Source organism: Aquarana catesbeiana, linkage group LG03 (assembly GCF_042186555.1).
Source record: "Aquarana catesbeiana isolate 2022-GZ linkage group LG03, ASM4218655v1, whole genome shotgun sequence".
Classification (NCBI taxonomy): domain Eukaryota; kingdom Metazoa; phylum Chordata; class Amphibia; order Anura; family Ranidae; genus Aquarana; species Aquarana catesbeiana.
In genome coordinates this window covers 597,707,676-597,731,783 of record NC_133326.1, presented here as the reverse complement: position 1 = coordinate 597,731,783, position 24,108 = coordinate 597,707,676, and the positions used below count along the sequence as shown (strand labels likewise).

The following is a 24,108-nucleotide window of genomic DNA, read 5'->3' as shown; positions in this document are numbered from 1 at the left end:
ATGCAATCCTGGTATTTAATGCCCCTTTAAGACCCTCCTACTGTTTTCGTGAAATTTGATTGAACACACCAACTATTTAATGTGATTTGGATGGTGTGTGTAGGGGGAGGGGTTTTGTGGGGCCGTGGTTAAGTTCCAGCACCTATTGTTTGAGAAAAAAAATCCTGACAGTGCCTATGGTTAATGCTCAGGGGAACTGGGAATAAACATGATCGTGAGCTAGGAGAAGGAGGACTTGGCCCAATGCCTTATTTTGACCAGTGATTCCAAGGACTGTTCCTCTGCTTGTTACTCACTACATTATTCTGTTTGGTAAAGCAGGAGTGACATTACCTGTAATACTCATAGCGCTCTACTTCCTCTCCATACAACTCAGTCTTTTCCTCAAAGGTAAGCAAAGCTGCATTTATAGGACCGATATACTGATTTATGGGCAAAGTGGATGCATATGATCTAACTTCTGCCTCGGATTTATTCAAAGCAGCAGCAACATCTGGAATTAAGAAATATCGGAATAAAGGGGTATACTATACAAGAATGAACGTTAAATAAAATAAGTAAAATCTCTTAATCCCTTTGGGTTTACAACTCACCACTAATACTCTTGGAAGTCTGTGTGTTCACGAATTTTGGCACATTGTTCAGAGCTTGAAGTGCCTGAGAGGATGAAAGAGAGAGAGTGGGGGCTAAAGACTGACTTACTAAAAGGGAGGTATGAGGAACGCAGGCAGGACCTGAGAGGAAGATTAAAGAGAAGAGGAAGAGGGAAGTGACAGAATGACACAAAGAGACACAAAAGAGAAGTCAACATATGTAGAAGAAAGGCAACGGTGTGGTAGAGAAAGCAGAAGAGGAGAAAGATGTCAGTGTCATGAAATCAAAAAGCTAAGAGCAATTAGTAAGTAACGTTGTACTAGATACACTGTAGGAGAATCCTGGTGATACTTATGTGAATATGTGAAATACACAACTGAGAGCTGGCATGGGGGAAGGCAAGGATATGCCGGAGATGATTCTGCTCTAAGCAGAGATAAATGTATTGTCAAGAATCACACAAACAAAACAACCATCGGCACAGAGTCATTTACTGGACATTTAAAATTACACTGTTCATGTGCAAAACCAGTATGTATCATGCACAGCAGGTGTCAAATAGTCCACAATTCATCTTTAATCCACAGCCGTTGTGGCCAGTGACTGGGTATCCACAGTACAAGCAGATGGACACCTGGACACTCTTATACCTACAATCAATTGAGTGGTGTCATTACCATATTTTGAAGTTCTATGTCTTCTATTCTTGAATGGTTTTGCACAATGTAAATGCAATTTCTAATGAGGGTTGATTTTTAATAGAGGATTCACATGCTATGCCAGTGCACATTTTGTTTTTCTTGACAGTGCTTTTTTTTAGACCACTCTAATGCCACGTACACACGATAGGAAGTGTTTAGGACTACAGACACCTCTTCTTCACCATAGAAGGTAGGGGAGGTGTATTATAAATTACAGAGAAAACTGGGAACAGTGTTATGTGAGAACAATCAGCACAATAAGTAAGTAAGTAGTAAGCACGGGAAGTTATAAAATCATATGATTGCTGGCAGGATTGATATATATTTTTGATAAGTTAAAAAAACACCTAACAAAATGCTAAATTGTATATTTAACAGACCAAAGAGAGCAAATATGAGAAGGCCATTGTTTTGGTTTATATAGACATAACATGATTGATAAGTGCATATGTAGGTATGAGGCCTGCCAATTGTAATCCATCTTTGATAAAATGTTAACAGTATAAGCAAAGAAAAGCCAGCACTCCGGTGTATACTCTCCGATCTTATGCTTATTGGCAGGTAACAAATGACAGCCACAAATGTCAATGCATTTCAGCCAAACTGGACAACAGGAAATGTTGGATGTGAGCTTGTTGGCGGTAAGTCCGACGGTGTGTATGCTTCATCGGACATTTGTTGTCGGACTTTCCGCCAACAAAAGTTGGCTAGCAGGTTCTCAGATTTTCTGCCAACAAATGTTTGTTGTCGGACTTTCCGATCGTGTGTACACAAGTCTGACGGACAAAAGTCCAAAGTACAAACACACATGCTCAGGATGAAGTAAGAGCCAGAAGCGCTCGGTCTTGTAAAACTAGCGTACGTAATGGAGATATCACGTACGTCCTGTACGTCACTATGTTCTTAATTGTTGGACAACATTTGTGTGACCGTGTGTATGCAAGACAAGTTGGAGCCAACAGCCTTCGAACAAAAATCCACAGTTTTGTTGTCGGAAAGTCTGATCGTGTGTACGGGGCATTGATCTAAGTGGTTCATCATTAAGTGAAGTCCGTCTCAAGGATCATTTAAGTCACTTTTATTTTCTATTTTCTTGCTTGTGACTGTTGATTGGATATCGGGTCCTGGATAAAGGCTTTGTTACTTTAATTTCAGGCATTATCATAAGACATTCCATGACCCATAATATCTGATAATTGCTACTGGTCTGTTCCAATTGTATTTGAAATCGATCTTATAGTATATATTTGATCCAATGTGGTTCTTATAATTAGTCTTTCTTGATTATACACTGAGCATTTAACTTAACCCCCTGTCCCAGGAGTCCCTCTCCTCATTGGCTGAGAAAGCAGCAGAGAGTGGGAGGTAGTGGCTGAGCTGTGGCTCTATGTGTCTTATGGACGCATAGAGCACTGGCTCGGGAGCAAGCAGGCAGCGGCGCTCCAAGGGCAAGTGGCTTTCTCTGGGGGGCACTGCTCGAGGGGGAGGAGCCAGTAGCATCTGGGGGGGACCCAAAAAAGAAGAGGATCGGGGCTGCTCTGTGTAAAACCACTGAACAGAGCAGGTAAGTATAACGTGTTTGTTTTTTTTTTAAACCCAAGCTTTAATATCTCTTTAATTGTAAAAGAATATAGTAGTGCCTAACATTTAGCAGAGCCTATTAAAGTATTTTCAGAGGCAATATATTTACTGGTATAGGTGCATACAGTGCAGTGGTGTCCATTGTAGGCAGGTACAGTCTGTATTTCCCACTGCAGGTGGTGCTCAACCGAAGTGGCAATGCAGAAGGGGAAGGAAGTTGTGGGGAACTTGGTTCATCTATGGCTTCCTGTGGTCACAGGAGGCAGCTGTTTAGTTGGTTGCTGGCACCCCATATGACTTCAGCAGCCATCTTGGGTCATGCAGTGCCTATTTAAGACGCTGGCTCCCGGGTGTTTTTGCACTTTATGTGATGTGGCTAGTGTAGGGATAGTTTCCTCGTCTGGCAGGGACAATACTTAGAGGTAGGAAAAGGTTTCTGGAGGAGTAGGGCCAGTGCATGGACTACATCTAACTCCCTTCAGGAAGCCTCTTCTTCGGGTGTGGACCAGCAAGGCTTCATTCCACTCGTCGTTGCAGATGCTGTTGGCATCTTTCAATTCTACAGACTCCTGTTACAATTTGTAAATGGCTTTGGATGGTCATGCCTACCTGCCGGGTTTAGTTGTGTTGTGTTGGGCCTTCCTTCAATATATTGCTATTGCCTAACTTGTGTGTTTATGGTCTGTCACACCACGCTGCACCTTGCTCATGCCATTATGCTCTATAATTTAAATTATGAGGTGTTCTAGACACAGAAGCATAAGGTTTTAATGGAAAAGTGCACTTCAGAGATCTCCAGGAGCATTCAGGGGAGATCAGTAACCTGACAGGATATTGGCTTTATCAGGGAGAAGATTTTGATTTCTTTTTTAGCCAGAGACTGATGAGAATGCATTCTTGTATTTAGTATGCATTAAAGGGCCATCCATATCAAAATTTAAATTTTAGTTATACTTAGAGCCTTGTGGGAGTCAGTTTTTATGTGCCTTGGATGCTTCAATAGTGGAATCTTGCTGCTATAATTCCTGTTACTGTCCAACTGGGGTTATCGGGTGTTTTTGCTATCTTTTGTGTGTGTAGCCACCCTGCCTTAAGCAGGTGTTCTAGATAAATTGAGTTGTGCTAATCTGCAGTTAGTTTAGTTGGATTGAAAGTACAGCCTGTTTGGGTCTCTCCTAGGCTCTAGTTATTATCAGTTTCTGCCTGCTGCCACTAGGTGTCACTGGTGCCTCTAACAATAGTGTGGGAGACCAAGCTTTGACTATTTATCTCTCCCGGTCAAACAGCTAGGGGCAATACTTCTAGTGGTGCGGACTGGGAGAGGGTATAAATGCTCCTGGCCTGGGGGAGGGATGTTGTTGGCTACCAGACCATCTCAGAACTACTGCCTGAGGAAGGGGACCTTGTGGCTGGATCAAGGTCTGGTTTGAGGTCGAGCTTGTGTAACATGGATAGTGAGGTACTAGGAAAGAACTACAGATGTCTTGAGGGGCCAGAGAAACTGGAATCTGAAGCTAGGACCTCACTGAAGTATGGGATCTTCTCTTCAGGGTATTGGTAGCTGACAAGTGTCTTACAGTTAGTAGCTACATTCACAGAGTGCCAGTGGGCTTTAAGGTTCTCCATCTGTGAAGACTAAGTACTTTCATCTGCCCTTTTCAGGAGTCTGCTAGTCCATGGGTGTCCTGTGCCTTCATCATCTCGCCCAGGAGTGTTGCATGAGAGTCAAAAAAACTCCTGTGTTTCATCTAAAATTGACTGTTACTCATCTGTAGACATTGCTCCACTATTGCTGAGGACTATGCTCTGAGATGAAATGCTAGTCCACCCTGTCCCTGGAGGTCCTACATCCCTTTGGGGGTTGAAGGGGAAGGGGATGCTACATGTATTGCAGCCCCTCCTGTAATATTCTGCATGATATAGAGGAAAAGAAAACATACAGGTTGAGCTGGGACCTCTCCTAATGTCCGCAGAAGACTTGCAGACATGAGAACTTAGTACATAGATATCATCAGTAAAGTAATGTTAATTGTAATGGTGTGTAGAAAGCTGCCCAGAAACATTATATCATTGTAGGTTGATGGGAAGAAGTTCAACTGTGAAAAGATAATTTAATTATTTATGTTTATTTACAATAACACTTTAAACCTGAACTTTAGACACAAAGACTTTCATATATTCCACAATAGCCACAAAAGGGATATATCCCCCTTGTGTGCTCAAAATGCTTTTACAAACCCCTGCCTGCAGAAAACTACAGGAGGGGGTGGAGACAAGACCAGCCAGCCTGCACAAGGAGAGAGAGCAGCAGTGACCAGTCATTATTACAAGAAGCTCCTTCACAGAGGCAAAGTGTCACACTGGATTACTACACAGATCTGAAAGAAATGCACAAAACACACCATGATGGATAAGACAAATCTTTTACTTTCACTTTGGACAGAGCAAGGAAGGGTTATAACCCCTGTAAGGTTTATTATTTAAATCTGTGCCCCATTGGGGGGATTTCTTTTCTCCTCCTGTTCAATAGCCAAAACATGAAGTGAGAAAAAAAATCCCTCTAAAGTGAGGGAATCCCTGGTTGTCACCAGGGTCATCAGAAGTAGTGTCCTCTTTGGAAGATCCCCTCACAATTCCTTTTCTGGAGACAACCCAAAATTTGGGATTTTCTTTTACTTTCACTTTCAGTGACAAAGGTAAACATGACAAATAGAAAGTGTGAATCTCCCTACAGTGATAAAAACCTGACAGGTGTTCTAATCCCTCTCTACTCTAAAACTAAAATAAAATTTTCACCTTTGGTTATATTTTAATGTAAGATTATACATTCCTCTTCTGTTTAGAAAATATTTGCTTAACATGGAGTTTAGTTAGGCAAAAGCATAAAATTAGCTAAAGAAAACATAATACTTGGTCATGGATACGGTTGTGTTCCTTGTACAGAACAAAGCAGAGATTGAAACAGATTGCCCTAGTACAAAGGGCATAATACTAGACTATCCCCTGTAATAAGTACTAAAGCCTAGTATTGTGTCTATTGTGTAAAAAAAAAAAAAAAAAAAATAATAATCTCTCGTCTATTCTTTAAAAAAGTTATTTTTTTCTATTTAAAGCAGAATTAAACCCTCCTATCGTTTTTACCAAGGAATCGGGTTTCCGTTTGACCTTCAACTGCCTTGGTGCTGCACATGTGATCAGTTATGACACCAGCCATTGGATGATTTGAGAGAACAACCAATGTGACCATGCCAGGAATGTAACTGTTTTTTGAAACTGTTAAATCGATGGGTTTAGTTCCGCTTTAAACAAGCTCAGGTCCTCATTTTATAACCAATCTAATGGTACAGTTGTCAGCCCCAGTTAGTATCTTGGAAATGCACAAACTTGCTACACAAATGTGAATCAAGAGCTTCATCATGGTGTGCATTGTGGACTTTGTCAAGCATTGTCAATGCTTTGCAGGAACGCAGAACAAAAGGAAAAGAAAACCCAGAGCTTTACTAGAACCAGGATCCTCTAAAGCATATGATAAAGGAATACAGTTTATGGCTGGATACCTATAGGGTTAGTGAATGAATGAGTGACTTGTATAGCGCTACCTATGCGAACTGAATCGCGTCAGGGCGCTTTTTAACCTACCAGCATGTCTTTGGAGTGTGGGAGGAAACCGGAGTACCCGGAGGAAACCCACACAGGCACAGGGAGAACATGCAAACTCCAGGCAGGTAGTGCCGTGGTCGGTATTTGAACCAGCGACCCTATTGCTGCTAGGTGAGAGTGCTACCCACTACACCACTGTGCTGTGCCTGCCATAGTGGTCATGGTTTAGCATGGATTGGGGCTAGAAGCAAACATTAGTTACCTTTTCAAAGATTCCAAGTAGGTTTATCTTCTTAAAACTATTTAGTTTACTTGAAACTTTACCTAGTGAGGGAATCTGTAAGAGAATATGAGATATTATTCAAAGGATGAAAAAAAATATGTTGTTTACCCCATTTTACAAATTTAAGGCCTTAGCAATTTTACATATTTTCCCTCTACTTATCATTCTCCCACCTTATCACCTATTTTCTTGTAAACGTTGTCTATGTCTTCTCTGCCCACCAGTTTGCTTCTGCCCTTTTCTTGTTTTTCTTCTCTATAACCATATAGTTACACCAGCAAAATGAGAACCTACCTGGATTTGCCCCGGCTGAATACCCTGGACAATGTTGAGGGCCTCTGCACAGTTCTCACAGTTCTGGTCTGATAGCACTCTCAGTAGAGCCTCTTTGAGGCCGACAAGCCTGGTGTTCAGATTCTTCTGCCTCGTTTGCATGTCAGCCAGAGACTGGTTAACACTTAGCAGTATCTGTGCTGCAGCTTCCAAGTCTGTGCATAATATATTACAACAGGCTTGTGAGTAACTTGTATAATTTATGAAAAGTTTTTTAAACCCAAACATTTTTGTATAAAGGTAATTCTGATTTGTCAATAGCAGATTTCCTTAAATATCAGTGGTTCTCAGGATTTGCCATGCTACAATTTTTTCACTTTTTTTTTTTTTGCAATTAAATAAAAAACATATATACCCTATCTCCCCATCTCCTATCTCCTACCAGAGATTGTAGCCTGGTGCAATCAGTACTAGTTTGTTTATTTTTTTGAGGGAGCAGCCCAAAAAAACATCCTTGGCCCCTTTCTTAAGGTATATCCAAAAAAGTTTTTTTTAAATTATTTTTGGATAGAGTAGGGGAATGTTATAAGTGATGAAAGTGTTGGAAGTGATGGGAAATCCAGAATGTCTCCAGAACAAAAGGTAACGGAAATATTCCAATAACTGTCTAGAAAAGATTAGATTTTTTTCTCCATTCCTTTTGTGTTTAAAGAGCAGGAAGTGAAAGGGATTCTTCCTAACAGGACACAAAAAAACTGCCAGGAAATTTCAGTCCCTACTTTATCCAGAAGTAAAAAAAAAAATTGGTTTTGATTACCGTATTTATCGGCGTATAACAAGCACAGGCATATAACACGCACATTCATTTTAAAATTTTAAATAAGGAACTTTGGAGCAAAATAAGGGTCAGTGCCCATCTGCAGCCTTATCAATCCACATCAATACAGCCTCACGATTGCCTTCAATGCAGCAGCCTCACCATTGCCATCAGTGCAGCCTGATTGACGTCCACCTGCAACCTAGAGGGGACAGGGAGGGGTGGGACGAGCACCGACAGATTACATACAAAGAGAATCTCCTATAATAGACAGAACAGTGGTCCAAATGGCGGCCCAGGAGACAGGACTATGTCCTATTACAGAGGCTGCCAAGTAAACAGGAGATTCTCGCTGTATGTTATCTGACAGCGCTCGTCCGGCCCCCCTCCTTATCCCCTCCGAGGCAGCTAAAATTGAAGTATTGGCGTATAACACGCACACGCTATTTGCACCCGATTTTCATGGTAAAAAAGTGAGTGTTATACGCCAATAAATACAGTATATGTTCAGCCCAAATGTTATAACTTAGTATCTGGCGTGTGGTGTGGTCCGGCTAGATCACCGCACTGTCCTGTTTTTTTAAATAAACTTTACTGAAATGTCATATAGACATTTCATAAAGTTCAATTGTCTGCCATGCGATGCAAGGTGATGGATTGCCTCATGCTGTGCTGAAAAAAAAAAATACTGCACCGCCCTTACATGTCACTGCAATGCAGTGGTGAGAACCGGACACACAGAAGACAAGCCATTTTGCCTTGTCATGTGGTGGGCCAGAACTGGAATAGCAGTCCCACATAATCCCACCACATCTGGTGGGAATTGGCCCTTGATGTTGTAATATCGTTAACTTTACCTCTTGCCATAATAAGCTAGCAAAGATGTCTGCCAGACATTTCAGCTGCTCAACAATCTCAAAACCTTAAGTCCATTTTCTTTTACAGCTTTCTTTAGTTTACAATTTTATTACAAACGGATAAAAGATTTCCTTTTTTTCTTTCCATGTCAGGTATCTTTCTATAGGCATAGGAAAAAACATCCAGGGTGAAAGAAGTCAAGAAAACTCCCTTACCTTCCAGCCGTGGACCTTAAAGAGAGGACTTTTGGTAAAATTCCATTCTACAATTCACTGAGGAAGACATATGACCCTGTGTCGACACGCCTTGGGGAGGGGTACAGATGATCGCGGTACTAGGAACTAGCGTGCAGCTAGTAAATTCCATGAGAAGTGCCAGCAGGGCTTGCATAAACTGGAGAGTTGATTCCCAAATATATGGATTTTGTCTTTGCTGTTTACAGACTGGTGCGCTTGTAGCACCAGAAAAATGTGAGTACCTTGTCGTTTTTATATGAATAAATGTTTTTTAAAATTATATAAGTACTACCAGTCTTTTTCTCTACTATTTATCATTCGCCATCACTGGCTACCTGGGAGCAAGAAGTGGAGAGGAGCTCGGGAATTGTCTTGTTATAGCCCTTGGTTGAGGCTAGAAAGCTGTTTCTGACCCTATTCAGCTGTAGTGGTGGCACTGATCCAGGTGAGAATACTCCTGGAAGGGGGGAGCACCTGTAGAGATACACATCCTAGATCTTTTTTTGAGCACAGAGGAGTGGATTCATTTTTAACACCTATTGCGAAGCAGTTTCGTTATGGGGACTTTATGGACTAATTTTTTTTTTTATATCCAATTTTATTTTTTATTTCAATTTATCACTCTATGGGGTTGATTTACTAAAGAAGACTGTGTACTTTGGAAAGTGCAGTTGCACTCTACAAGAGCAGTTGCTCCAGAGCTTCGTAAATGAGCAGAAGCTCTGCTGGCTTTAATCATTCAATCATGTGCAAGCAAAAATGCTGTTTTTTTTTTTTTTTTTTTTTTCCTTGCACATGATTGGGTACTCTTTGCAAAGTGAAGCTTTACCTTATTTACTAAGTTCTGGAGCAACTTCATTGCTTTAGATTGTTTTAGCGCTGCACAGTTGATTTTTTAATGAATTGGTACACATATAGGATTATGATTAGTGTCAGCAGCTTCTAAAGCCTCACACACACGATCGGATTTTCCGACGGGAACTGTGTGATGACAGGCTGTTGGCGGAAAATCCGACCATTTGTACGCTCCATCGGACAATTATTGTCGGTTTTTCCACAGACAAATGTTGGATAGCAGGTTTTAAAATTTTCCCCTGACAAATGTCTGTTGTTGGATTTTCCAAGCGTGTGTACACAAGTCCGTCGGACAAAAGCCCGAAGCACAAACACGCATGCTCGGAAGCAAGGACGAGCCAGAAGCGGTCGGTCTTGTAAGCTAGCGTTCGTAATGGAGAATTAACATTCGTGACGTAGCAAATTATAAAATCTCGAAATGCAACGCACAATTCTCTTCTTCTTTAATGGGATAATAATGAAGCTGCTTTGCTGGTGATACTGGTGGAGTTATTGCAAATGATTTTTCAAAGGCTTTTTTTTTCTAGTGATATCATGAATAATATTTATTATTATGCTTTTTTTTTGGGGGGGGGGGGGGGGGGGCAAGTTACCACAGCACCATTATCCCGTAGTTTTTAAGATCAAAGATACAACTATGTTGGTGTCCCTTGTCAATTTGACATTGTATTTTTTAAAATGTAACTGCCTACTCCCAAACTATCATTTGAAGTAAAACACATCGCCAAGTATTATTCTCCACAATTTTATTCTCCACAATTCTGCTTCTTAATATAGGGGGTCACCAATGCCAAGAGTTACTGAAAGCAGGGGTCCGTCATCCGGAGCTAATTCCTAAAATCATCTGGATTATTCTCCTGGAGCTCGCGCAGCAATGGCATATGACATAATTGGTCACGATTAAAAAAGCAATCAATTTTTGGTCCAAGGACTCCTCCTCCTCCTGTTCCTGGACTGAACTTGGGTCAAAGCATTAACTCCAAGGCCAATAATAAATAACACGTTATCTCCTCTGATTCCACAACATGTCTGGTTGGCCAACAGCCATTCAGAAACGAACTAAAAAGCGCAAACTGAAAAGCGCTAAATGAAAAGCACAAAATGAAAAGTGCAAATCAACACTCACCAAACTTCTACTAACACGAAATTAGCAGAAGGAGCCCAAAGGGTGGCGCTAAAGACCTGAAAAAGGACGTAGTCATCAGTACGTTCGTGTTTGTTGGTCGACAATTCCTTGCCATTTGTATGCAAGACAAAATCCAGGCACACGCTTTCGGACAAAAGTCAGAGGTGTACAAGGCTTTAGTCTTACCAGTATCACGTTATAGGAGTGGCGCAAAGGTTTCTGTTTGATTTATTTACTATTACCCTTATCAGCCATCTTACTACAGTAAAACCAACTAATATGCCTCATGGGAATGGCGGTATCTCTAACAAGGGGCAGCCACATGATTTTAAATTGGATCTGAACTCAAACAGGGAAGATTTCCTATCTTATATGAAACAAAATAAATACTGATTGTGCCTTAGCAGTACTCTAAAAGATTTACAGTTCCCTTTGCCTTATATTCCTCCTGAAAAATAGCAGTGAGCAATTGAGCCTCATTATTATATTCTGTATTGGCAATGCAAGATCATCTGAAGCACTGCTGTGTCCTTTTCTGCTAATCTCATGAGTGTTTCCAGTACTGTGCAGCTCACTGTTCTCCTTACAGGAGCCAAAATCTGCACTTGAGTACCTGCAGTGGAAGAATTTGCCTGCTACCACATGTGCAAATCTGTGCATATGAATACAGTGAATTTGTGATTTCTGCACCTCTTATGCTGGAGCTCCATTCATATTTGTAAAAATTAAACGTCAGTAGCTACAAAAACTGTACTGTGAATGGTCCCACGTCTTCCAGGGCCTGCAAAATGTCCCAGAAGACTGCGGGGAGGGAGGGGGGTAGGAGAACTTCCGCTCAGATCGTCCAGACGAGTGGGAGCAAGTACTCAACAGAAAAACCAGGTACCCCCCCCCCAAAAAAAGTGACATTTCTTAAAGAGGAGTGGGGAAGGAGGCCTTAGAGTGAAACTTCCCCTTTTGGGTGAAGCTCCTCTAAGCATTGACATGAGCCATCAGCGTCCTGTGTTACTAAAAAGGCTACATACACACAGTGACACAGAACAAGGCATGATAAAGCTGGCCATACATGGTCTGAAATTCATCTGATTCAGCAGGAACAGGCCAAATTTCAATCTCTGTATGGGGCAGGGTGGTTGTATAGGAGTAGATCTACCGACTGACTGCTGTGCAACAACCCTTTTGGAAAATTTCTGCTCGATCAGCGTTTTCTGACGACAGGGAAGTTTCCCCTTTGTCAGAATACAAAGGCACAGCAGGAAGATTCTCCGATCCACTGTGTGGATGGATAAATTGAGTCATTTTTTTTTTCTTTTAAAATGCTGATTGAACGAAAAAAGAAAAAAAGGATCATCTATGGGCTGCCTAAATCAGTAATGGGGAAAAGAAAAGATCTGTAGCAGGGAGTCCGTACTTGTGACTAATCCTTTGCCTTTTGCTTTTGGGGACAGCTTTAAGAGTTCAGGTCCTCCTTAGGAAAAATGTTATACATAAAGTTCGAAAATAGTGACAATCCAAACCTGGCGAACGGTATAAAAGAAGCTTGATTGATGAACCTCTCAAAGAATGAGTTGCAGATTATTTGCTATTTTGTTAAACAAATGCTTCAATTTCGCACATACCTTTTGCTGTCTGTAGTGCCCCTTCAAGTAGCGGGCGAATCTCATTATTGATCTTATCATTCACAGTGCGATTGATGGTGGGACGAAAGCCTGTGAACACACAAGACAAAGAGTCATCTAATCATCCTCCACAAATTGCGCTTCTGATCTATCCTAGGATAAGTCAGCCGCTGGCTGGCGGCTTTAAAGGAGAAGCGCACAGATCATTGTGTGTGATCTCAGTTCCAAATGGCTAATTGCTGTATTGGTCCTAGAGATAAGCTGAGCGCTTGTAGCCGGTGATTCCTTTTATTGGGACAACATAATAGTCCTTTACAGACAAAGCACGCAGCTGTAAGAAGCTTGTACAATTCCTCTTCAAGGGGCTGATTCAAGTGTTGCTTCAAATGAACACTTGAACAAGAAACCTGGAATGATGGAAAAGAGCCGCACTTCATCTAGAATGTATTTGTTGCAGATATAAAATGATTCACTGGCAGCATTCAGCTTGAGAAGTGAATGTCATGCCTTGATTCATTGTATTTGCCAGATACGAAAACCAGGAGAACAGTGCATGCATAATATATGCTGGATATACCAGCGAAAACATAAATTAGAGCTGGATTATAGGCCGTTGAGGTGTTCAGTGACCACAGAAAGAGATTAGGCCGTAAACCAAGTGCCTTAATAGTGATTGCCCTGTAAATATTGAAATTTATTTTAAATACCCTTATAATGGACAAATAAATCTTATAGTACACGTTAAGGGAATAGTATGCTATCCTTACTCTGCACGGCAGTTTGAAGTGAATGCTAAAGGAATTGAAAAGCAGAAATTTGTGTTAAAATCTACAGCTGCTGGAGGCACAGAAAGACTAAAAAAAAAACACATTTCAATATTTACAACTCTTTATCCCAAAAGGAAAAAGTTGTTACTGTCTGCCTTAAGAGATGTATGGGAATTCAAAATAACAAACATACATACTCATCTAGGTGGATGCAGCATTGGTCTGATGCTGCATCTGATCACACGCCACTTCTAAGACTGGGAACTGAGCGATTAGTGGTCTTTGATAACTCAGTTCTCGGTCTTTAGTGAGCAGAGAGCAGTGACCATCAATCAACGTCTCTCTGCTTTCCCCCTTTAGCTCTCACTGGAGCACCGGGCCGTGGAGGGGGTAGGAGCAGCTGGCTCAGGCTCTTGGCAGTGGGCTGAGAGGCAGAGCTAACTGCAAGTCAGGCATCTGTGTGGAGATTGACATTAAAGTCGCGATCCTTCCAGAGCCTGGACCGGCTGAGTGATGTCAGCTGACTGCGGACCTTAGCCCGCTGTCAGCTGAATACTGGTTACAGGAGTGCCGACTTAAGTGCACTTCTGTGATCCACGGGAGAAGTAGGGCCAAAAGAGCCAGGCCGGTGAGCTGACAGTTCTCTACTGCAGTTATGCCATAAAGCCAGGTCACATCCTTCCCAACAGGTTGTGATTAGACAATGAAGGAGAGTAGACTACCAATAAAGTCATCACTCTTGTCTCTTCCTGTCAACATGTTTCTTTGTCAGGAGATGTTTTCTGTGGCACACCTGATTGGCTCCTAGTTCTACTCCCTCTTCAGTGCTGTTGGGCAAAACATGATAAGTGTCTAGTACCAAGTTAAACTCTAGTAGTTATGCTGGTTGCATTTGAAAATACATTTAATGATTTTTGAATACACAATGAATACACAACTACTTTAATTTGTGTTTTTGTATAATTGTCTTCAGTTAAACTTTAAAGAAACTTCACTTAAGGGGAAGTATGGTCAAAGCTCTTGGTCAGGATTTGCCAAGATACTTGACTGGCAGCTGGCTCAGGCTCTCAGTGGTGCACTGAGAGCTCAAGCCAACCACTCCCGCCCCTTGCACATCCCGGCACTCCGGTGAGCTTTGGAGGTGCAGAGCGAAGAGCAGGGGACTAACAGTCACCGCTCTCTGCTCACTGAAGATGGAAAATTGAGCCATCAGCGGTCATGTGATTACTCAGTTCTTGGTCTTAAAGCTGGTGGGGGCAACTGCAGCATCAGATCAATGCTGCAGCCATCTAAGTGAGTAGGATTGCTTTTTTTATATCCTGCACTTCTTTTTTTATGTATATCTAACATGGACTAATACATAATCACTGTAACCCTAATTCAGTAATATATAGCAATCTATAAAAATGTTTTTTACTACAGATCAGTAAAAGCTGAATGCTGATTGGTTGGTATGGGCTACTTCACTTTTAGCGTCTGTTTTGTATCCCTGTTTGTGGCACATATTCCTCATAAGGATGAGCTAGATGAGTAGACCAAAAAAGGAACAAAAATGGTGCTTCCATCATGAGTTGAAGGATTTTCCTGGTTCTATAAGATTTTTGCTGGAGTGATGTAGTAGAAAAGGTGGACACAGGGAAAAGGGGAGCGGTGTAGCAGAGAGTGTATAATTTGCATATACTATTAATTTCTCTGTCGAAGCAAGAAAAGTAGGAAATGTGCTAATTGGTTACATTTGGTCATATATTGATCTTCTAATTTTAAAAGCAATATGTAAAAATTGTTAGCAGGTTGAATTTAGTGATACCTATACCTATATGGCTAGACATATTTTATGAAGAACTGTCCCACTTCATATAAAACACAGAACCTTGAGTCCTAACCCCCACTCTGTAATGGGCAAAAGTCTCAGCTGCTTGCCAGGACCCCATGCCAGCTGCACAGCTATGATGAGCATGAGTTGGTATGTCGATGAAATGAGTGATTTCATCCCCTTTCTCCATGTGTAAACAATCCCTCAACTAGGGGCTCTCAGGCAATTTTTGGGATTTATACGTTATGAAATATTCTATCATGCTGTATTCGGGTCATATCTTTTTAGTAGATCCCATTCCAATCTCAAATTGGCAATTTGTGGCCCAAGCAAAGTATGTAGAGCACTTTTTCCTACATTGGTACAAATCATAGCCATACACATGTGCTATTAACGTGTGACCGGGCTTTTTTAGTAAATAGATATTCCCTATGAAGGTTCTTATTTATCCAAGTCATGGTGTAGTTAGTAGTAGTTACATTCAGTCTCATACAACTAGAATTGTTCTTCAATTCTGAAGACATTTTACCACCCACCCAAGGGGCTTGCTTAGTTCCCAACACCCATATGAACTGAGGAAGCCAGACAGATTAACAATTACACATTTTAAACATTACAAAATATGTATTTATATATTTTCCTGTTTCTATAGCAGAGATTCCTTAGCACAGTTGCTTCCTAAACAATAGGGTATCTATACGGTAATTACTTATTAACAGCATTTTACTTACTCTCTAAATCAGCAAAAACTCTTGCTTTAGGAACCTCAAATTCAGTAACCACCTTTGTAATGGCCTGCAAAAAATATTTGTGGAGAAACATAGTTTCATTATTAATGAATGCAAAGCACATTTAGCTAACTGCATACACATAAAGAGACTCACTGGGGGGGAAGGAAGGCAAACTGCTGGAGGTATAAAGTGCAGGAACTTGTACATAGTAGCTGCTTGTACATATTTGCAACAGGCTTCCAAATCTTGATATCTTGGCTAAATGCTGGGCCATTCAACAGAAGGCAGAAAGAGGCAGGCAAGCTTCGCCACTGTGCTGAAGGTCTGAATACTGGCCAGTCAGAATGGCCTATAAAAAGGGCAAATTACTTGCTGGGATGTATGATTCACAGTATTAGTAGAATAAAAATACTTTGGCAGGTAAAACTGTAAATACACACAGTATGTATTTTATTGTATATATTTAAACTGTTTTCCTGGAGGTACACTTTAAAGGGTATGAAGGATAAGCTCCACACCTCACAATTCGAAGGATTATAAAAGTGGGGCTCAGCTGTAAGACATAAAACTCTTCTATTTTAATTATCAGGGTATATTCTGGATAAATCTACAGATAAACTAGCTTTTTTGCATTTCAGGAGGACTCCAAACCCAGTTATGGAATATAAGTATAAATACTTCTTTCAAACAACTGAGGAATATTAACTTTTCTCTGTTTTTGTAAAGACCTAATTTCCATCTGTGAAGCAAATTAGGAACTTGTATAGGTAATGCCACGTTGAGGTCTAATTGATCTTGATACACTATACAATAGCAGCTATGTCTGGTAATGAGAACTTCAATTAACTTGACTATGTGCACATAGTAGGCATGTGCAGTGTACTTTCTCCACTTGCTCTTCCGCAGCGACACTGCAGTTGGAGAGGAAGTCAAGGGGAACAGGATTCCTTCATGGTTTCCTGGGACACTGGGGGAGCTATACCAATGGATGCTGCCACCCCATGTGATTCTAGCAGCCATCTTCGGTCAGACAGAGCCTTTTTAAGGCCTTGGCTCCCAGGTTTGCAAGTTGGTAGAGTAGGGACAGGTACCCAGCCTGGTAGGAACAGAACTAGCAGCAGGGAAAGGTTTCTGATGAGAAGGGACATCTGTCTGCTTGGGTGCCAGAGAGCCAGGCCGCATTCTACCACTCTCCACAGGCGCTGTCAGTCCAGCTGAATCCTGCTCTCTACACGCTTTTGGAACTGTGAGTGTCCCAAGCTGGGCTGCCTTCCGACCGGGGGATTTGTGAACTGTCTCTGCTTTATTTCAATACAAGTTCTTTTATTGCACTGGCACTTGAATGTATTATAGCCATTGTACCACACTGAACCCCACCTACAGGTTTCTTGTAGGGCAAGTCACAAGACAACAGCTAATGTGCCCTTATGGTGTATCATGGACCTAGGTCCACATTATTGCAAAAAGTTATGCACAAGATTTAATAACAGTGGCTTTTTACATTTTATCAATTCAAGCAATTTAAAGCTGGTCTGAAGTTTTTCTTTGGAATTCAAAGCTGAGCACTTTTAATATACAGTATAACTAATTTTGACATTTTGAATTAATATACACATTTTATGTATGGATTAATACAGGATGAATGCTTTTTTTGAGTATGCTTTAATGTCTGGCCAGACAATATTGTAGCCAGACGCATTCGTGTTTATATTTATATATACATGTGTGCCATCTTAATAAATTAAACCATGGTTGGAGACAGAATATAAACTGAATATGGTGTTGTAGTCAGAGATGGGACACAGACCACTGGGAGAAGAGGCAAACCTAGAGATGATCATGAACCATTAGGGAAGAGAGGAGGCAGGATGGCAGCTGAATATGGACTAGGTGTATGGTGGAATAAAGTAGGTAAACAGTAAGAGGTTGTGGACCGGGGTAGCATAGGGGCAGACTTTTCCCTGGTCCACCATCTCTTGGTGTTTTACCTACTTGAATCCACTTCACATGGCACAGACATGGCAGGTGTGGTGCAGATAGTGCGGTGAAACCTAGAAGAGACAGCGAAGAGCAGTCAGAGGACATCTTGTAGATGGCAGGAGCTACCAGTGTACACACCGGCAATCCCAGCACACTCATTTATCTTTTTTAAACTATGGTATGTTGGTAGCCAGACAGCGTCCATACATCAAACCCTTATTTTAAGTCTATGGCCAGTTTACACCCAGCTTTCTGATGGAGAGATGGCATGTATCCATGTCTTGTTTTTCTCAGTCATTTACCCTAAGTTTATCATGACATTAGGATTAGGTTTCAGGCTTCTATATCTTTGGTGTTATTTGTCAGCTGATTATTCTTTAAAACATAGTGTAGTCATTTTAACCACTTGAGCCCCGGACCATTATGCTGCCTAAGGACCAGAGGTCTTTTTCCAATTTGGCACTGCGTCGCTTTAACTGCTAATTGCGCGGTCATGCAATGCTGTACCCAAACGAAATTTGCGTCCTTTTCTTCCCACAAATAGAGCTTTCTTTTGATGGTATTTGATCACCTCTGCAGTTTTTATTTTTTGCGCTATAAACGGAAAAAGACCGAAAATTTTGAAAAAAAATGATATTTTCTACTTTTTGTTATAAAAAAATCCAATAAACTCAATTTTAGTCATACATTTAGGCCAAAATGTATTCGGCCACATGTCTTTGGTAAAAAAAATGTCAATAAGCGTATATTTATTGGTTTGCGCAAAAGTTATAGCGTCTACAAACTAGGGTACATTTTCTGGAATTTACACAGCTTTTAGTTTATGACTGCCTATGTCATTTCTTGAGGTGCTAAAATGGCAGGGCAGTACAAAACCCCCCCAAATGACCCCATTTTGGAAAGTAGACACCCCAAGGAAATTGCTGAGAGGCATGTTGAACCCATTGAATATTTATTTTTTTTGTCCCAAGTGATTGAATAATGACAAAAAAAAAAAAAATATTTACAAAAAGTTGTCACTAAATGATATATTGCTCACACAGGCCATGGGCATATGTGGAATTGCACCCCAAAATACATTCAGCTGCTTCTCCTGAGTACGGGGATACCACATGTGTGGGACTTTTTGGGAGCCTAGCCGCGTACGGGACCCCGAAAACCAATCACCGCCTTCAGGGTTTCTAAGGGTGTAAATTTTTGATTTCACTCTTCACTACCTATCACAGTTTCGGAGGCCATGGAATGCCCAGGTGGCACAAACCCCCCCCAAATGACCCCATTTTGGAAAGTAGACACCCCAAGCTATTTGCTGAGAGGCATATTGGGTCCATGGAATATTTTATATTTTGACACAAGTTGCGGGAAAGTGACACTTTTTTTTTTTTTTTTTTTTGCACAAAGTTTTCACTAAATGATATATTGCTCACACAGGCCATGGGCATATGTGGAATTGCACCCCAAAATACATTTAGCTGCTTCTCCTGAGTATGGGGATACCACATGTGTGGGACTTTTTGGGAGCCCAGCCGCGTACGGGGCCCCGAAAACCAATCACCGCCTTCAGCGTTTTTAAGGGCGTGAATTTTTGATTTTACTCTTCACTGCCTATCACAGTTTCGGAGGCCATGGAATGCCCAGGTGGCACAAAACCCCCCCAAATGACCCCATTTTGGAAAGTAGACACCCCAAGCTATTTGCTGAGAGGCATGGTGAGTATTTTGCAGCTCTCATTTGTTTTTGAAAATGAAGAAAGACAAGAAAAAAGATTTTTTTTTTCTTTTTTCAATTTTCAAAACTTTGTGACAAAAAGTGAGGTCTGCAAAATACTCACTATACCTCTCAGCAAATAGCTTGGGGTGTCTACTTTCCAAAATGGGGTCATTTGGGGGGGTTTTGTGCCACCTGGGCATTCCATGGCCTCCGAAACTGTGATAGGCAGTGAAGAGTGAAATCAAAAATTCACGCCCTTAGAAAGCCTGAAGGCGGTGCTTGGTTTTCGGGGTCCCGTACGCGACTAGGCTCCCAAAAAGTCCCACACATGTGGTATCCCAATACTCAGGAGAAGCAACAGAATGTATTTTGGGGTGTAATTTCACATATTCCCATGGCATGTTTGAGCAATATATCATTTAGTGACAACTTTGTGCAAAAAAAAAAAAAAAAAAATGTGTCTCTTTCCCGCAACTTGTGTCACAATATAAAATATTCCATGGACTCGACATGCCTCTCAGCAAATAGCTTGGGGTGTCTACTTTCCAAAATGGGGTCATTTGGGGGGATTTTGAACTGTCCTGGCATTTTATGCACAACATTTAGAAGCTTATGTCACACATCACCCACTCTTCTAACCACTTGAAGACAAAGCCCTTTCTGACACTTTTTGATTACATGAAAAAGTTATTTTTTTTTGCAAGAAAATTACTTTGAACCCCCAAACATTATATATTTTTTTAAAGCAAATGCCCTACAGATTAAAATGGTGGGTGTTTCATTATTTTTTTTCACACAGTATTTTTTGGGGAAAAAACAAATTTTTTAAAATTTTAATGCACTAAAACACACTATATTGCCCAAATGTTTGATGAAATAAAAAAGATGATCTTAGGCCGAGTACATGGATACCAAACATGACATGCTTTACAATTGCGCACAAACGTGCAGTGGCAACAAAATAAATACATTTTTAAAAGCCTTTAAAAGCCTTTACAGGTTACCACTTTAGATTTACAGAGGAGGTCTACTGCTAAAATGACTGCCCTCGATCTGACCTTCGCGGTGATACCTCACATGCATGGTGCAATTGCTGTTTACGTTTGACGACAGACCGCCGCTTGCGTTCGCCTTAGCGCAAGAGCAGGGGGCGACAGGGGTGCTTTTTTTTTTTTTTTTTTTTTTTTCTTTATTATTTTTTTGCTTTTTTATCTTATTTTTAAACTGTTCCTTTCATTTTTTTTTTTTAAATCATTTTTATTGTTATCTCGGGGAATGTAAATATCCCCTATGATAGCAATAGGTAGTGACAGGTACTCTTTTTTGAAAAAATTGGGGTCTATTAGACCCTAGATCTCTCCTATGCCCTCAAAGCATCTGACCACATCAAGATCGGTGTGATAAAATGCTTCCCCAATTTCCCAATGGCGCTATTTACATCCGGCGAAATCTAAGTCATAAAATGCTCGTAGCTTCCGGTTTCTTAGGCCATAGAGATGTTTGGAGCCACTCTGGTCTCTGATCAGCTCTATGGTCAGCTGGCTGAATCACCGGCTGCATTCTCAGGTTCCCTGTTGAGACAGGAGAGCCAGAGAAAAACACGGAAGACAGTGGGGGGGGGGGGCATTCCCTCCCACGGCTTGTAAGGGCAGTCTAGAGGCTAATTAGCCGCTAGGATTGCTTTTACATGAAAGCCGACCGCTGGCTGAAAAGAATGATACCAAGATGATACCTAAACCTGCAGGCATCATTCTGGTATAACCACTCAAAGTCGTGAATGGCGTACCTGAAGACAAAAAAATGGTTAACAATAAAGCACAGTAAACGGTAAAGTATAAAAAATTGCAGACCTGAAAAACAAACATGATAACACATAATAACAATAAAACATTGCAGAATAGAATACAGTAAAAAAGAGCAGAACAATAGAGAGAGAGAATAGAGAGAGAGAGAGAGAACAATAAAACGACAACAATTTTTTTTTATTTTATATATATTTTTTTTTTTTTACACTTTTTTTGTAACTAACTTTTATAACGGTAACTGGTTCCAGGTTCGGGTCTCTCAAAATGCGATGGCATCTTGGGAGACCCTGTGAAAGTGTGCCTAGTCTGTGCAATGCTGTACCCTACGCTAATACTCAACTAGTACATGGTAGCGTTCAAAACATTCACCAATGCAAAGACCAGGATTGTCAGGACAGGAGGGACAATAATAGCGGGTGTCACGCCTATATCCGCGCTTGCTGCAGACATGACATCTTTTTTGGGGGGGTTCGTTGGGTAGGGGTACTCGGGAGGACATAAAAATGCCTCTCATGCAGCCGACTGCATTTGGTTGGGGATGTGAATGGGGGAAGTACGGGCGCTGCAGAAGTGGTGGGTTCCCAATTAGGATTGGCATATGCAGCAGGAAGGGTATTATGGGCACGACGGGCCTGTGTTTGTCTTCTTGGTGGCAGCGGGACACTACTTGTGCTTGCCACCTCACAAGCTTGAACTGCATTTATGGGACTCGCCACGTCACCAAGTGTTACTGCAGTGCTGGTTTGACTACGAGCGGGGTGTACTAGGCCGCTGGTGCTTGCCAGTTCAATAAAAAGCTTCCAAAAAAACTGTTAGCAATCGCAGGGATCAGGCCTGACTCTGCAAACGCTGCAGTTATGTGTTTAGTGTTTTGTAAGTGACAGTGATCGATCGATATTGCACTTGGGTGGGCTGGGCCGGGCGGAGGGGCAAAACGCAGGTGCTAGCAGGTATCTGGGCTGACCCCGCTAACACTGCGTTTTTGGGAACCCTAAACTGCTGGGGACGCTAGTATAGATCTGATCGGATCAGATATTGATCCGTTCAGATACTATACCACTAAGGGAGGTGTACGGCGCGTGCGTGGGTGTTAGCGGTACTGGCGCTAACCTGACGCTGGCCGGGGCTGGTGCTTGCCAGTTCACCAAAATGCTACCAAAAAAACTGTTAGCGATCGCAGGGATCAGGCCTGACTCTGCGAACGCTGCAGTTATGCGTTTAGTGATTTGTAAGTGTCAGTGATCGATCGATACTGCACTTGGGTGGGCTGGGCTGGGCCGGGTGGTGGGGCAAAACGCAGGTGCTAGCAGGTATCTGGGCTGATCCCTCTAACACTGCGTTTTTGGGAACCCTAAACTGCTGGGGACGCTAGTATAGATCTGATCGGATCAGATATTGATCCGTTCAGATGCTATACCACTAAGGGAGGCATATGCCGCGTGCGTGGGTGTTAGCGGTACTGGCGCTAATCTGACGCTGCCTGGGGCGACGCATATCACCGCCGGGCGATCGGGGGTTTTTGTGTGCCTGGCATGTTCTACTGTGTGTGTAGTGTTGTGCGCTCACAGTGAAGTCTTCTCTCCTCGGCGCTGCAACGGAAAATACCGAGCCGAGGAGAGAAGACATCATTTCCTTTGCTGCTGTTTAGCATACAGCAGCAAAGGAAGTGATCTGATTGGCCGGCGGCGATCGCGAGGGGGGGGCCACGAACGGTTGGCCTCCCCCTCACCTCCGATCGCCGGGGGACAACAGGACCGCCTCGGGCACCGGGGGGGGGTTCGATCGGACCCCCCACCCGCGGGAGGCAAATCACGTACATGTACGTGATTTTGCCTGCCCGTGCCGCCTTGCCGACGTACATCGGCGTGAGGCGGTCCTTAAGTGCTTAATTATGATTTTATTAATATCTAATAAACCCTTTTTTATTGTTCTGAAGTTTATTTAGTGTTTTGTCTCTGGTGTTGTAATATACACTCTCATGTACAGTATCTCACAAAAGTGAGTACACCCCTCACATTTTTGTAAGTATTTTATTATATCTTTTCATGTGACAACACTGAAGAAATTACACTTTGCTACAATGTAAATTATGGAGTGTACAGCTTGTAAAACAGTGTAAATTTAATTCAACAAACATCAATTAATGTCTAAACCGCTGGCAACAAAAGTGAGTACACCCCTAAGTGAAAATGTCCAAATTTGGCCCAAAGTGTCAATATTTTGTGTGGCCACCATTATTTTCCAGCACTGCCTTAACCCTCTTGGGCATGGAGTTCACCAGAGCTTCACAGGTTGCCACTGGAGTCCCCTTCCACTCCTCCATGATGACATCACGGAGCTGGTGGATGTTAAAGAATTTGCGCTCCTCCACCTTCCGTTTGAGGATGCCCCACAGATGCTCAATAGGGTCTAAGTCTGGAGACATGCTTGGACAGTCCATCACCTTTATCCTCAGCTTCTTTAGCAAGGCAGTTGTCGTCTTGGAGGTGTGTTTGGGGTCGTTGTCATGTTGGAATACTGCCCTGCGGCCCAGTCTCTGAAGGGAGGGGATCATGCTCAGCTTCAGTATGTCACAGTACATGTTGGGATTCATGGTTCCCTCAATGAACTGTAGCTCCCCAGTGCCGGCAGCACTCATGCAGCCCCAGACCATGACACTCCCACCACCATGCTTGACTGTAGGCAAGACACACATGCTTGACACCATCTGAACCAAATAAGTTTATCTTGGTCTCCTCAGACCACAGGACATGGTTCCA

At 42.0% G+C, this 24,108-nt stretch overlaps 1 protein-coding gene across 2 annotated transcripts in view; it reads right to left on the bottom strand.

The window, feature by feature from the left end:
- Nucleotides 1-24,108, bottom strand: part of PROM2 (prominin 2) — a 146,795-nt gene that overhangs the window by 71,504 nt on the left and 51,183 nt on the right. For both annotated transcript variants that reach the window (XM_073622051.1, XM_073622049.1), the window contains exons 5-10: nt 15,855-15,918; nt 12,544-12,633; nt 7,054-7,247; nt 6,739-6,813; nt 594-657; nt 334-493 (exon numbers count right to left, since the gene is read on the bottom strand). In XM_073622051.1, coding sequence (XP_073478152.1) covers nt 334-493; nt 594-657; nt 6,739-6,813; nt 7,054-7,247; nt 12,544-12,633; nt 15,855-15,918 — 647 coding nt within the window. The remainder of the gene's footprint in view (nt 1-333; nt 494-593; nt 658-6,738; nt 6,814-7,053; nt 7,248-12,543; nt 12,634-15,854; nt 15,919-24,108) is intronic.